Below are 14770 nucleotides of genomic sequence, written 5' to 3' on the forward strand. Positions count from 1 at the left end.
AGTTTTGTGTGTTTGAATGGGATAATTTAAATGCTGTTCTTCATTCTTCATACACTGCACTGAAAATCTGTTCCCCTCTCCCCTGGAGCAAACATCTTCTACTTACACAAATTCATGCCAAACCAAGCTTTGTTTTTCAAATTTGTAATTAATGCAGTATTATGCAAAGCAGAATAATAAATAATCTGGCTGTGCAGTCTATTTCATGAAAACACGGGGTACTTCAGTGTCTAACTCTGCTTACAATTAGCACATCAGTGGAAAACAGGTCTTGTTATCAGTTGATGCACTGTAAATAAATCTGTCCAGACCTTCAACAGCTTTCTAAAAGAATATTTAAGGTGAATTACCTCCAAGTTAATTGGAAGCTACAAAACTCTAAATGCTTGCTTTAGGCTTGCAGTAAATGTAAATCCCAAGTTTAGTGTTAATACAACAGGTAACTTGCAATGTGTGGATGAACTATTTGAAAAGATTGAGGATTAATCACAGAATCACAGAATCACTAAGGTTGGAAAAGACCTGTAAGATCATCAAGTCCAACCATCAACCAACACCACCATGTCCCACAATGCCACGTCCACACGTTCCTTGAACACCTCCAGTGATGGTGACTCCAGCACTTCCCTGGGCAGCCTGTTCCAGTGTTTCACCACTCTCTCAGTAAAGAAATTAATGTACGCTTCAAATTTAAGAAACTAAATACAGAGCTTTACCATATGGCTTCTGTGAATTTTATGAGAGTAAAAACCGGAAAGAGATCTCAGAGTTCAGTTCTACACCTCATTTCCAAGGAAAAAACCTCATAGAATCTGTTCCTGTGTAAAGGGTTTAAGGTTAAATCTGCAACATCAGAATGTTAAATAAAAAAACATACTTTTTCTTGGCTTGTCCTTAACACAGGCAGTCTTGCTTTGATTTCTTGAATGCATTTGCTTTTATGTGAATAACAGAAGAGCCACAAGGAACCAAAAGCCAGTAGACTGTTCATGAAGTCACATTGCCTCGGTAAGCCTTGCAAGAGGCATTACTGATAACAGTAGAGAAACAAGCTGTCAGTACTCAGCCAGTTTAGAAAACAAAAATATTGAGGGGATTTTACTGACCTAATACTTGTTTACCAGTGTGCAATGATTATACCACTTTCATGGATTTAGTTGTGAGCGGGGGCAAATCTAACCCACACTGGTATTTTGCACTTTCCTTCTCATGTAATGTTCTTCACAGGCAGCACACTGGTAGAAACTGGAATCAAAGTGTCAATATCATGGGGGCTTTTTAATTCATTTCTATGTATGCAGTGTGTCAGATCATCATAAATGTCAAGGTACACAGTCTATAAAAGCACACATACACATTTATACATATATATGCAACCCACACATATATTACAGTCAGAAAAAAGGTATAATAATAAGTGCTTCTAAATTTCCAGGCTGCAGTATAAGAAACAGGTTGCCATATCAATAACTTCTGTAATATCTGTCAGTGATGTAAGCACATAGACAGTTATGGTTTTTCATGAAGTGTAACCATTCTCTCATGTGGGTCATAATTTCACCTGTTTAAAACGTTCCCTTTTTTCATCAAGAGTTATTGCATATCCAGGGTTTTCTTTTCAATTCAAGAAGTAGGATTTTTCATCTTTACCTGAAATTTTTAATGGCAAGTGCCTCAAGAGGAATTTGCTAAGCTGAAAATTAAGCATATCAAATTTTTCCTCTGCATAATAGTTACCCAGGCAGTTGTGACCGAGCAGAGTACAAACATCAGGATGAATGGCCATATTCCATTAAGGATTGGCCAACACCTAAGTATGTCCTCACTTGGGAAAAACATCTCTCTGGATCTAAACTTTTTGGCTCCAGTCCATTTCTATATTCTGCCCTGCACCTATTCAGAAAAGCCATTGATGCCTACGGGAGTTCTGTCTAAAGATGTAGGGAAGAGTGTCGATACCTATTTGTGACCTTACAAAGATGAATATCTTGTTTGGTTTATGTTGGTAGCCCATGCCTTCAAAGCTGTTTCTTTCTATGAAGCAAAACCACTTTGATCTGCAATTATACATTTGCTTATATAATCTGGAAAATTTATGCGTTATTGACAAAGCTAGAAGGAACTAAATACTGAAAGCATAGCAGGAAAACAACATTTCATTGTTTTTATTCTTAAGTGTATTCAACGCAGTTCAGAAACAAGTGTAATATAACTCTTATTTTACAAAGTTGACCATTAAAATATCACAGAAGGACTTACTGGCCTTTGATAAATAGTTTAATATGGGAAGCGCATGCTATAGGAAAGTCAGTTTTGGAAGACAGTCATTTAATAGTGGAAAAGTGAGTTAACAAGAAACTTTGTAGAAATGCTTGAAAAGATGGCATGTCCTTTCATATACCTTTATCCAAATGCAACTCCTTCATTATTCTGCAACTTCCCCTCCCATATCCACCTTCTAAACTTTAAACCAATTTTACACATTAAAATATTTAGAAATACAAATAATATACCCAATAAAATACATTAATTATGATGAATGACAACGGGAAAGAAAATCTGGCATAGTTGTCTATGTGGTAAGGATTTTTAACGTGGAAGCAATCAAAGATACAGAAGAGTCTTTTCATTACTGACATTGGTGAACTACACCCACTGTGTTTACTTCTCTCCCTTTTACCGTCGGTGTTGGTTTCGCTGCTCTTGTTTGAATCGATCTTGTTTGTATTGTCAGGGGCACTGCAACTGTTAGCAACTGTTGCCAGGACTCCATTCCTCTCTCCTTCACCCTCTTCATCCTCATTCTGATAGGAAACAGAACAGCAGGTACTTAAGTGCGTGTTTCACCACCTATTTACTTTAGAGCTGCAGCAAATAATAGGATTTTTCTCACGGCTCCACCTGTAGCTTGCTCCCTGATTTCAAGGGCAAGCACCTACACGCACCAGACAGCTCCTTTCAGCTTGCAAAGCTTCCATTTACAGGAAAAACACTGACTTAAGGAACATCTTACTGCAAATACTTTCGTATGACTGTCAGGCAAAGCTGGATTTGTTCAAATATGGCCCACTAAGCTTTTTTTAAGAGGGCAGCAAATCCATGAAATGCACAACAATAAGCTGTCTTCTGCTCAGGGAAAATACTGGCAAAGGTCAGTGTCTAGAAAGCCGCTAAAGCAAAGCCCCACTCTGGAGATGGAGAAGGTGGGAGAGCTGCCAGACCAGCTAGTCAAGCTGATTGCACCCCAAATCAAGCACCCCCGAATACAAGACACTTTCCTTCTGTGCAGTTGTCTACTCTATTCCCGGCGCTTTGTGATGAAAATCAAAATATTTAAAAGGAAAAAAAAAAAAAAAGGCACAAAACCAAGAGGATCATAAAGAGGGACAAGCCCCACAACTAATTTAATACTAAATAGCTCATACTACTTTCTTTCAAGTCCTGAAACCCACACTTTAAGTCCGAAGTTATGCTAAGGTTAAGCACATTTTTATGTGCTTCACTGCATCAAGACAGCTCTTTGGAGAATGTTGTACAAGCCTTCTGGTGGGTGTTGCTTCTTTGATTAGAAATGGCTCGGAGCCATGAAATTCATGTATGAAATCTTTACCCTTTGAAGTCAGTGGGTTTTCTGTTACTGACTCATAGAGGACACAGGATTAGACATCAACTGCAGCTTCAGCTCTAAACACAAACTTCCTTGAAAGTTCTGGGGTATTTAGTTTGGTTTGGGATATTGCAGAGATACCAGCAGATCCAAGCTATGAAGATTGGATCCAACTTTGTATCTGAAATAAACCTAAATTTGTATAGTTAGAGGAAGGGTCATTTTAATTCAGGCGGGTGTACACATAATTTTAGTTTTCTCCTGATGATTTTATTACCCTCCAAATCAGTGAGTGGCATACAAGCAAGAAAAGGGTAAAAATTTATTTGTGAAATGTAGAATACAGAATCTCTTTCCTCTGGCCAATTTGCTTTTTCCATTTGCATCATGAGAAGAAATAGATTAGACAAGGACAAACTTTAGAAAATTTAAGATGTACAGCCCTATGTGTAGCTGCACAAAAAGGTAATTTAGAAATATCCCAGCTATTAAAGTCAAAGAAAGCTCATTAAGCCACCTGAGTGATCTCCATGCCAGTGCAGAATTGCTCTTCTGCCCAGGGTACTTGCAGGCGGCATGGTTCTTGAGCCTTTCTTCATCTAAAATTAGTAACGGGCTTGAAAATTAAAGTGGAGTCTGGACAATGTCTTCAGACTGCTGTGAGTCGGTGAAGCAGAACAGATGGGGCTAGAAAAAGGGATTATTACTCCTTTTCATTTTCAATTTGCCAAAAAAATCCCATATATTTCATTTGAGAGGGATAAACATAGCTCAACACAACGTTTCATCCTAAAAATACACTGACTACAAAACCTTGCTCATCCTCCACCGAGGCTCCCACAGCTATGTGAGAATTTTGAAACCAAAGGCCAGGATAAAAATCTGCCTATAAAGCATTAAGAGGATCAATCCATAAAATTCCAGTCTGAACCTTAAACAAGCCCCAGGGTAGTACTAAAACTCAAACCTGGAGTTTTACTTGGGGCCTAACTCTGTTATAAATACCTAGCTCTTCTGCTTCAAAACGGTTAGGCAGCCGAGGGACGTGCTGGGGATGGCAGAGAAGCCTTTCTCAGCAGCGCCTGGCACACAAGGCAAGGCACCGGAGCGACAGCCTAATGAATGCACTCAGCACTTCAAAAGTTAATAAAATAAAGAAACCTGTCAGAAGAGTCCTGACTTTTTTCCACCGCTCTCATTTTTTAGAAAGGGAATAAAGAGCAAAACAACACCTATACTTCAAAACTGGTAGGATTTGGGGCATTATTCAATGTAAGAGTCTATTTGTCTCTCGGGTAGGGCTGGCTAAATGTTGTACAGAATTAATTTTACTGCAGAGCATGAAAGGGCATTGCGTACATGCCATTTTTCTTTTCACACAACCGCGTGTGAACAATTCGCAGGAGGCTGATGCTTTATTAGGCTGTTCTTAACTCCTTTCTACTCCCCAAGAGGCAGTTATTACTTAAGCAGAAAATACCGTACGCGGTGCATGTGTACTTGATTCTGTTTGCAGCGTTACAAGGCAGGGCCCTCGTGGAACAGAGACGAGTTTACAGCAGAAGTGTTGTATCACATTGCTTGGAAAGGAGAAAGCTAGTCTACAGAACAACCACAACCGCTAGTTTATGAAAAAATATAGGCTCACAAACTAGGACTATCAAGGGATTTTTTCAGCTCACTATGGAAAAATGAATGTGATGAAAGATTAAGCTGGTTTACGCTATATAAAAAAAATTGTGTTGCAAGTGTTCAACTGTGGTTTTAATTTTAAATGTCACACTAAGTTTTCTCTGGATTCCAGCTGTTAATGAGAAAATGGCAGCTGGCTCTAAGGGCTCTGTTTGGATGCAAATTTGGTAGCATCCAGGAAAGGTACTGTACATCACCTGAAAAGCACTGTATATGGCACCTGCTACTGTGGCTGCTGTTTATACTAACTGAAGTGTTTGCTGACATCTAACAGCCAACAGAATTGAGGAAAGTTGTTCCTTCCATTGAATAATAAAGATGCTCAAGATTAAAAATACTTCAACCTAGAGTGTTGCACACCTGGAGCTTATCGGTGTTTAGAAACACCTCATGATTCTTGCACAGAAATGCCACATAGGCTGAACACTGCCCTTGTAACCTTATTTTCAGTTTTCAAATTTTCCTCCTTTCTGACCAAAAGGGAGAGGTTTAGGTGAAAGACAGATGAAGGCCAGGGAGAATTTCTCTGTTTTATAGGAGAGCACAGTTCACACCTTTGTATAAAAGAGAAGAAACTCAGGATTTTGGGGAGGAAAGCCCTCCATTTAGGCAGTCTGTTATGCAGCTGATGTGAATGGCACATTTTGCCTGAACTTCCTTGCAGCAGGTGGTTCCTCTGCTTTTGCCATTAGCTTTGAAGCTGTCTCCATGGGTCCTGGTTCACGTGATGCGAGACACCACAAGACTGTGGATATGATGAGCTGTTTCACCAGCTTATATTCTAAACTGGAGACCCCAAAGGCTTCAGAAGAACATGATATATCAGTGCCCAACTGCTTTAAAGAGCAAACCAGAAAGCAAACCAGCACAACGAATTCCTATACAAGGCAGAGGGTTACATTTTTTCATCCACCTCCTACATTTATTTACATAATTCTGAGTGCAAATTTTGTATCAGGTCTCATACAGGAATAACAAACTGAGAAGTGAGATTTCTAATTAACTTGTGTCCACAAGAGAATACGATAATGAGGAGAACACATTTATGGTGATGATATTCACACAGAAATTTGTTAAGTACCTGCTAGACAGTGACGTGAGATTTTAGCTGCTACTTCTGTCCTTGCAATGTTTTGGTTTTTACAGTGAGAAATGAGAAATACAAGTCAGTTATGCTCTCCATGGCACCCTGCTCAGTAAGCGGTGCTTGTCCTTGGCTACAGTAGGAAAAGGACATGACAAGCATTTTCCTTATTCTACAGAGTCTTGAGTTGATCTAGGACCAACCAACTGCCCCTTCCTTTATATGCTTGTGTTTGTGTGAGCAAGAAGTGAGTTGGAATGGCTTGCTCACTCCTGATGCACAGCAAAAGGCAGGAACATGCCTGAAGTGTCAGACCATCCCTTTCAGTCATTAAGTCTATCACAAAACTGTACCTTAAGTCTTTCTTCCTTCCTCATTTTAGGACTGTACCTCCATTTAATCCACGTCTTTCAAGTCCATGAGTTCCCATGTCTGCCCCATCTGCAAGCACTAGTACATTTGCCCCAGATGAAAGGGAATCTGACACAGGTAGGCAAAGGCAAGGGCAGTCATAAGTGCCTTTCAAAGATCCAAAGATGCTTAATCATCCAAGCACTGAAACACTTCATTTTCTTACCCAAACTTCCAATAAGCTTTTTTGTGTTTTCTGCTCTATGAGCAAAATGACAACCACTTACTTCACGAGATGGATATGCTCAGAGGGAATTGTCACTGATGCTACCTTGCCAAGAAAAATTACTTTCAGGCTTTCCACTCAAATCCTCATTCAAAACAAGTGTTTGCCCATTTGCAGACATTACCCCCTTAGATGTTATCTTTTAAAACCCATTGGGTGGCTCAGATTTGTGTCTGTTTTTCACACCTAGATCCACACACCTAGATCTAATGACAGCTTTGAACACATTCCTGTGCATTTACAGACCCTATCTCTCATCCAAACAGCCAAAATCCCATATTGATTGTTGAACTATCGAGGCATCAAAAAAACACATCTTGGCTGATCTTTATTGTTTTAAGCTTCTACACTTGAACTCAATATCCTGTTTCTTGAGCCTACCAAGGAGCTTTGCTTAGGCATTTGTGATGCTCTGCTCTAGTTTGGCTTAAACAGTTAACAATCTTTCTTCTTCTGGCTATTTATCCCTACAGCACTCAACCAAGCTTTCTCCTGCTTTTTTTTTCTGTTTTTCTCACTTTCCATGTTTTACTTTTTTCTATTCATTCAGAAATTTCATAAGCTGCTTAAAATTTTCTTTTCTATCATGCATATTAGATTCAGTTCCATAATTAAAATCTGCAAGACAATCAGCTTCCAACTTCCTTGTGATTTCTTTCTCACTGCTTATGAAAGCAGTGCTAAACACTGGAGATGGAAGATGTGACAAAACTTCTTCATGAACATGTCCTGATTATTTCAGCAAGATGACCACTGCCGGACTCAAAAATGCCTGTGCTGATTTGATCCCTTTTTATTTTAAGTATGTTTCACAGTATTTCAGGGTTGTGAGAAGCTCATTAGAGCAGCAAAAAGCACTGCTATAATAATGATGCAGAACAGAAGGTGAATCTGTCTGACCTTCAGCTGCAGCTGTTGAAAGAGAAGGTGTAAGTGGAAGGCTACAGGGATCTAATACACCTAATACGCGAAGCTATCTGCTAGTAAACTGACTCATGTACCATGCATGTGCAGAAGGTTTCATAAATGAAGTGTGATAAAATCTTTTCTTTTTTGCTGTATTGCAGTAAGATCAGGTCACTGGGCTCAGTCTATTAGAACCATAAGTAAGCGAATGTCATTGTTGGGAAGACAACTAGTACCTATGATTTTTGTGATACACCTAGCACATTGTTTGATAAATGGCCATAAAGTCCATGCCAAAGGAAAGAATCATTATGGAAGGGTGCTTCAGGTTTTTTGATCTCTTCCAAAAAATTCTAGGTATACAAATAATTTTTCTTTTTCTCAAGGTTTTTCTGTTTTCACTGTCCTTATTCTAAAATAGGAACTTTCTTAAATACATTTACCATTAGTGCTAAGATAATTCATCCTCTTTAGCAGGTATAATTGAAGCCTGTAGGACAACAATCAAAGAATTAAAATACCTTTGGGAGTTCCTTTGAATTGAGTCGATGCAGAGTGCAGAAATGAGCCACAGCATACTCCAACAGTGCTCCAAAGATGAAACTGAAGCAGATACCGAGGTACACATCAATTGCCTTAATAAAGCAGTTAGCATTTGGGAGTGAAGTCCTGGCTCCCATCATCAGTGTTGTCATAGTAAGGACTGTGGTAACACCTGTGGAATGCAAAAATCTAAGTTCTGATAAAACACAGATAGCAATGAGGGCCGCTACTGCAAGGGCCCTGCTACAAGACAGTTTTTCCTGGCCCTGTGAACACCTAGTATGCCACAGCACTCAATGTATCATGTTTTGGAAAGACGACTTGCAAATGAACTTGTGATTCTGAAGTTAAATGCTTAAAAACATTCATGAAAAATGTTTGCAAAGCTGAGAAGACTGGAAATTAAAATGAGAGATATTTTGGTGTTATATAATGTATATTTATGATTAACGCATTATTATTGCAATACTATGCAAACGCTCCCTTTAAAACATTCAGATATCATTTTGTTCAGTGCAGTTGCCCACTGGCCTCATTTGATGTGAAATCTTTCTTTCTTTCCCCTTCTGTAGGAGTGTTTTTCCCACCTCACCTGCAGTCTGATCAGAACTGAATTACATTCTTTCCCTTTCAGAATATCCTTTATCTGAAATTAATTATATTTAATGTCTTCTAATTCTCTTATTATTCATGTGTTAATTAGTATGTATCATTAGACCTCACAAAAGCCTCACAATTCTGTCTGTGCATGCTAGGTGTTTGGATATGTTGAAATTATTTCAAAAATGACTGAGTATTTTGCTTTCAGCAGCCTCCCCTGCCTCCAAGTCTCCTGTAGCTCCCAAAGACATTTTGCTAATTAAAGAATAACAAGGCTTTAAGGGGAATCTGCATAACATAGTGTGGATGGCAAACCAGCAAAGTAATTCCATAAAACTCAGAAGAGTTTGCAACTTTTGGAAATGGATGCCATGTTTGTGCAATAAAGAAAGCACCTTAATGATCCAACTCTTGGTTTGTTTTGTTTTATCGGCTTCTCACCTATGCAGATTCTGGCTGGAACTGATGACTGGCTTATCCAAAATGATACCCAGGAGAGCACCACCAGTAGGATTGATGGTACGTATGTCTCTAGTATGAAATACAAGATGTTTCTCTTGAGTTCAAAGTGAAACACTAGTTTTGGGTAATGTCCTGTGGAAAGAGCAGGAAAAAAAATATTGTGAAGGTGCAATTCACAGAAAGTTTTTTAAATTATCAATCTGTATTACTTTTGTGCATTACAGTGCAGTAAAAGCTTAACAAACAAGCTTGAAAAATGTTAAACACAGTACTGAAAATTCTATCATGAAGACTCGAAATTGAACTGAAGGAAAAAATCAAAATATGTAATACCCAGTCACCATATTCACAGTTTCATTAAAGGCATCTTGAATTGGAAATTCGCTGAGGATTAGTGAAGGAAAAAATAAATCCATCAATGTGTGGAAAGGATGTTTCATTATATAACACAATGCAAGGAAATTTGAAATCACATATTTAGCTGTGGTTATTCATAAGAATTACCACAATGAGCTACTATGTAAACTAGCATAATAACAATTGTAATTTTATGAAGGTAGAGTGGGTCCTTAACTGCCTCAGATATCTGGTTTATTATGCTTTTCTTTTCGTATACTGTTGCTCAAGATGCGGATCAAAGGTAGCTTCTCTCATACTGCTGGCCTATCTCTTCTATTCCACTTAAAAACAAGGAGTATCTTTACATCTTCACTATCTATTTTTTCTTTACATCAGTGCATCACAGCGTTTGTGCTGTTCTGAGCAGTGTCACTGTTGTGGCACAAATGGTTTGCTTCTAAATGAGTGATTACCAGAAGAAGAAAGTTTGGGCCCAGAGTCAGACAGAATTGGGTTTCATTAGGGAACAGCATACTGGTAAACAAAGCCTGAATTTGATATCCAGCTCACTAACTGAGTGAAATTTGGCTATGTTTGGGCAACAGAAGTGCAGGATCTGAAACTGTCACCAGTCCAATGGATCAAAGTAAGGCAAAAGCTTGCTTTTTACTTACTTAAATGTGCAAAACAGACTTTTTATTCTGACGTTCAAAGTTCAAAATTAAGTGTTAAAGTATTTAAGTTTTTTAAAACATTATTTGAACAAAATTATTGAACCAGAATATCAGTGAGAGAGTAGTGCTTGAATATACTGTAGTCAGATAGCTTTGGCTTCATCTATTTTAATCCAACAAATGATGAACTCCAGGACCTATGTTTGCTTCCAACGCTGAGTGCTGTGAGTCAGGACAGAAGTACAGAACGGTAAATGCACTTTAGCAACAACAATATATGCGTAGACAGGCTATTTGTGCATCCCTCAGGTGTGCTATGAGACATGGAGTCAAAGAAGAGTACTTTTAAAAGCTTGAAGTGCAAGTAATGGATGCCAAGAAACGTCTTCTTGCTCCCAGGTGAGAAAATGGATGGTTAAATTTCCATTTTTAAAAGTATTGTATAAATTGCATCCACAGAACAATACGGTTTCATAGAACTCTTAAAATCAGAAAGTATCACTAAATTATGTAGTCTGACCCTAACCACAAATCATTAAATCCCCCCAGTTATCCCTTGCTTTGATCTCAATCACTTTGATTGGAATAGAGTCCACCTTTCACTCAGACATCTAGACTTAATCTGAGGATACCTGGACATGCAGCATCCACCATTTCTCTCAGTAATCTGTTACAATGATTAAAATCATTCTATCTGTTAAAAAATGAATGCCTAATTTCTAATCTTAATCTGACTTCAGCTTTCTGCCACGTTGACTCTGCCCTTTCAGTAGTAGACTAAACAGTCCTTTGCTAGTCAGCTCTTTCTCCTCCTGAAGGTACAAACACACTGTACGTAGGGTTCTTCTTTGTAAGTTCAACCTATTGAGTTCTTCAAGTTTCTGACTGATAGAAAAAAGGATACAGACAGTAGACTTTAACTCTCTTCATGAGGCAGGAGATACAAAGATGATTTATACCTGTATCATAACTTTTATGTGAAAAGAGGAACTTTACATTAGGGTACCTCTATCAATACTGTGATTTTTGCCAACACAGTTGTTTCAATAAAAGTCATTTTGCCCACTAAAATCGATTTGAATTGTAAGCAGACCAAAGTAAAGCACTCAATAGTTAGGAAGCGCAAAACTTACAGTTGACTGCACAACGTTACTCCTGCTTCTGTCTGCACTCACCCTTGCGCTAAATCCAGCTCTGGCGCTATGGGAAAACACTGAGTCTGTACAATAAAAGACTATAGCATAAAGCATATTTAGGGAAAGAGAACTAGGGTTGTACAGGCAATTGTAAATCTGTGGTTTCCTAGTGTGCAAGAGCAAGCATTTAATACCTTAATAAAAACTGTTAAGGATTTTATTGATTTTGCTTGCAATCTTCTAGGCTGTTATTTAACTAGGACTCAAAAGAGATATTTTTAAATGCAAAGATAAGACTTTCCCTGCAGTGTTTGCACCCCAACAATGTAAACCATCAGCAGGAAACTGAATCCTCCACAGAAGTCGTTTGTCTTGTGTTTCTGTGCTGACCAAAGGGAAGGATGTGGTGCCATGTACCCAGCAAAGGGAAGTGAAGAGACTGGATGATGGTTCCTGCAGAGTACCACAGGCACTTGGGGGTTCCTGTGGTTCAGCCTTAGCATTTATCTTTAAGAAGGAAGACTCTGAAATAGCCAATACATAATAGCCATACAGCAGTACCCTCTCCTTGTTAGCACCCTACAACTGTATCTCCGTTCACCTTGGTATAAAAGTCAAGCACATACATGGGAAGTTAGTTCAAAATATCGAACTTGAAAGTCACACTTTGCCACTTTGCTGCAATTTCCAAGTGTAGACAAGCACTTTGAATATTCCTGTGTTCTTTCGTGTTATTTTTCCTGATGCCAGAAATTTCTGAAGCAATGTGAACAACAAAGAGAAATAGAGATGTAACCGCTTATAGCTGAGTGGCTTTTTGGGGAACAAAGAAAAGGCATTTCTCTAACCTTCAGGCTTTCTGCTTGCCAGAATCCAAAGACACATCATGGACATGATAATAATAGTGTCAGCATTTCTCTAAAGAGTTCAGAAGAGCTTTTATAATGGAAATTTTGAAGCAACCTATACATAGAATCCATATGAGCTCCTCCTGTAATAAACTGAAGGAAGAACTAGTCAAGAAAAAGTATGCAATGCATACTTACCATGCTAAAGAAATGAGCAATGGGACAAAATGAAGATAGGGAAATATTACAGTCCCTTTTTCATCTACACTCCACATGTACCAAAAGTTATCACCTTTTAAAAGAAACAGATTTGCTACTCCTATTACGCGAGTTGCATATGAGACAGTAATGCTGTATCTCATTGTCTTTGACTTGCACATCTGAGGCTACGGTGCCATCAGTCAGATCAAAAGTGAAACAGGTTCATGTAATCCTAGTCTTGGCTTTACTAGAGTTAACTCAAGTACAGCTCAAGTTAACTCCTCAAAACTGTCAAGGCTGCCCCTTGCTTGAGTCTTATTGACAATAAAATATTTACATTAAAATGAGAAGATGCTTTTTCATTCAAGTTTCTGGCCCATGATGGATGGCACCTCAGTGTGTGACTGTTCTGATTTAAATTTGATAATGTGATGGAAATAATCTCTGTGTGGATAGCTAACTCTGCAGCAAAGGCACAGTGTTAGTGCTTACCAAAGTATCAAATTACTGTGTTTAACAGTTTCTCAGATGAATCTGAACCTACATGACTGTCAGTATACATACTCTAAACCCACCAGAAGGTGAGGTATTCTACTTAGGTGAAAGAAGATTAAGCAGAGTTGCTTGGGCTTTATAGAATTTACTAGAGGGCAGAAGTACAAGACTAGACTAGCTCTAGCTTGTAGATGAAGAACAAATCTAGATAGCAGACTATAGTCTCCATACCTGCTCTAACTCTCTCTACTGCTTTTAAAAAAAAAAAAAAAGAGTCCCCTAGAAAGTAGAAAGAGATGAGACAAATCAAATTTCAGTTGGTTCCAGCTGAGTACTTTTGTTCCAGTATCATAAAAATTATACCAGCAGAGATTCTTTCCCAGCAGCTGAGCAGGTGTAGGTCTAGGTCTATGGCAGATCTTTCTGAAGGCAAGAAAAGCTAGTTTATTCCTCATTATAACTTGCCTTTGAAGTTTGGCTTTTGGCTTCTAAAAACAATATTCTAATTTACAGCACTGCTTATCTGACACTTTGTATAGATCTTGCCGTAATACTGATGATTATCAACACTGACTATTGCTGCACTGCCTAAGAAATAGATATAAAGCTAGACCAACAGGCTTCCTTATCACCCTAGGTCATGCATTTTTGGATTATCCCATTTTTCTATGGCGTCTGTTCCCAGCTGATAGCAGAACGCTGCATCTCTGCTTTTTCCTGCTGCCCTCCGACGGCCAATGGACGGTCACAGCAAAGGCACCTGAAGGAAGGACTGATGCTCTACAAATGCTGTTGGCAGTTCCCAACTTCCACTCTAGTGTGATGGGATGGGAGTATCTTTCCCACAGCTACTTCCTGTGGACTTCGTGATGAACTGTACTCCAATAAAAGACTGCTCCACATTACTCTTTATGTAAGAAGCACTTTGGTATCCTGCACAGGGGTGTGCAGTCAGGCACAAAGAGCACATTCTTCTCTCTCATGAAATATGTATGCTAACCTCTTGGGTGCCAGCTAAAACCTGTGATGTACATCTCACACAAGCGCATCAGTATAACTCTGCCAATGCATCATTTTCTTCTCTTCTTGCACCTTTTGAGGGCACAGTACAGGAAAGCTTTAAATAGAATTTTACTGCCTTAACTAGGTGCTGAAAATGTAGTTTTCAGTATGTAATTTTTTTATTGCTTGTTTACAATTAACATATACTTTAAGGAACAGGTAGTGTCACCACTTTTACCCAACAAATAAGTTGTGCAACTGAAATGCAATTCTCTGACTGATGTAGGATGCTAAGAGTGTCATTATATATGGTTAGTATGTTATTACAGTTCCTTTGTCCCTCCCTCAGAGAACAATCAGTCTTCAGTTCTTCACAGTCAAGATCTTATAAGCCACCTCTTTTCCTACTTGTTCTTGAGGTGAACTAAAGGAAACGAAAGATCAGGGCAGGCTTCTCAACATGTGTTTCATCTTCATAAAAATACTTCACAAAAAATGAGTTTAAAATTCAAATTTCCTAAGAACGAAACAAACCCTTTCATTT

The 14770-nt window shown here is 38.6% G+C and overlaps 1 protein-coding gene across 1 annotated transcript in view; it reads right to left on the reverse strand.

Annotated features, from left to right (window-relative positions):
• Window positions 1-2492: 2492 nt before the first annotated feature.
• Window positions 2493-14770, reverse strand: part of LOC104258512 (gamma-aminobutyric acid receptor subunit pi-like) — a 39731-nt gene continuing 27453 nt past the window's right edge. The window contains exons 7-9 of the mRNA XM_059821123.1: window positions 9511-9663; window positions 8448-8641; window positions 2493-2804 (exon numbers count right to left, since the gene is read on the reverse strand). Of these exons, the coding sequence (XP_059677106.1) occupies window positions 2493-2804; window positions 8448-8641; window positions 9511-9663 (659 nt within the window). The remainder of the gene's footprint in view (window positions 2805-8447; window positions 8642-9510; window positions 9664-14770) is intronic.

The sequence above is a fragment of the Gavia stellata genome, chromosome 9 (assembly GCF_030936135.1).
Source record: "Gavia stellata isolate bGavSte3 chromosome 9, bGavSte3.hap2, whole genome shotgun sequence".
Taxonomy (NCBI): domain Eukaryota; kingdom Metazoa; phylum Chordata; class Aves; order Gaviiformes; family Gaviidae; genus Gavia; species Gavia stellata.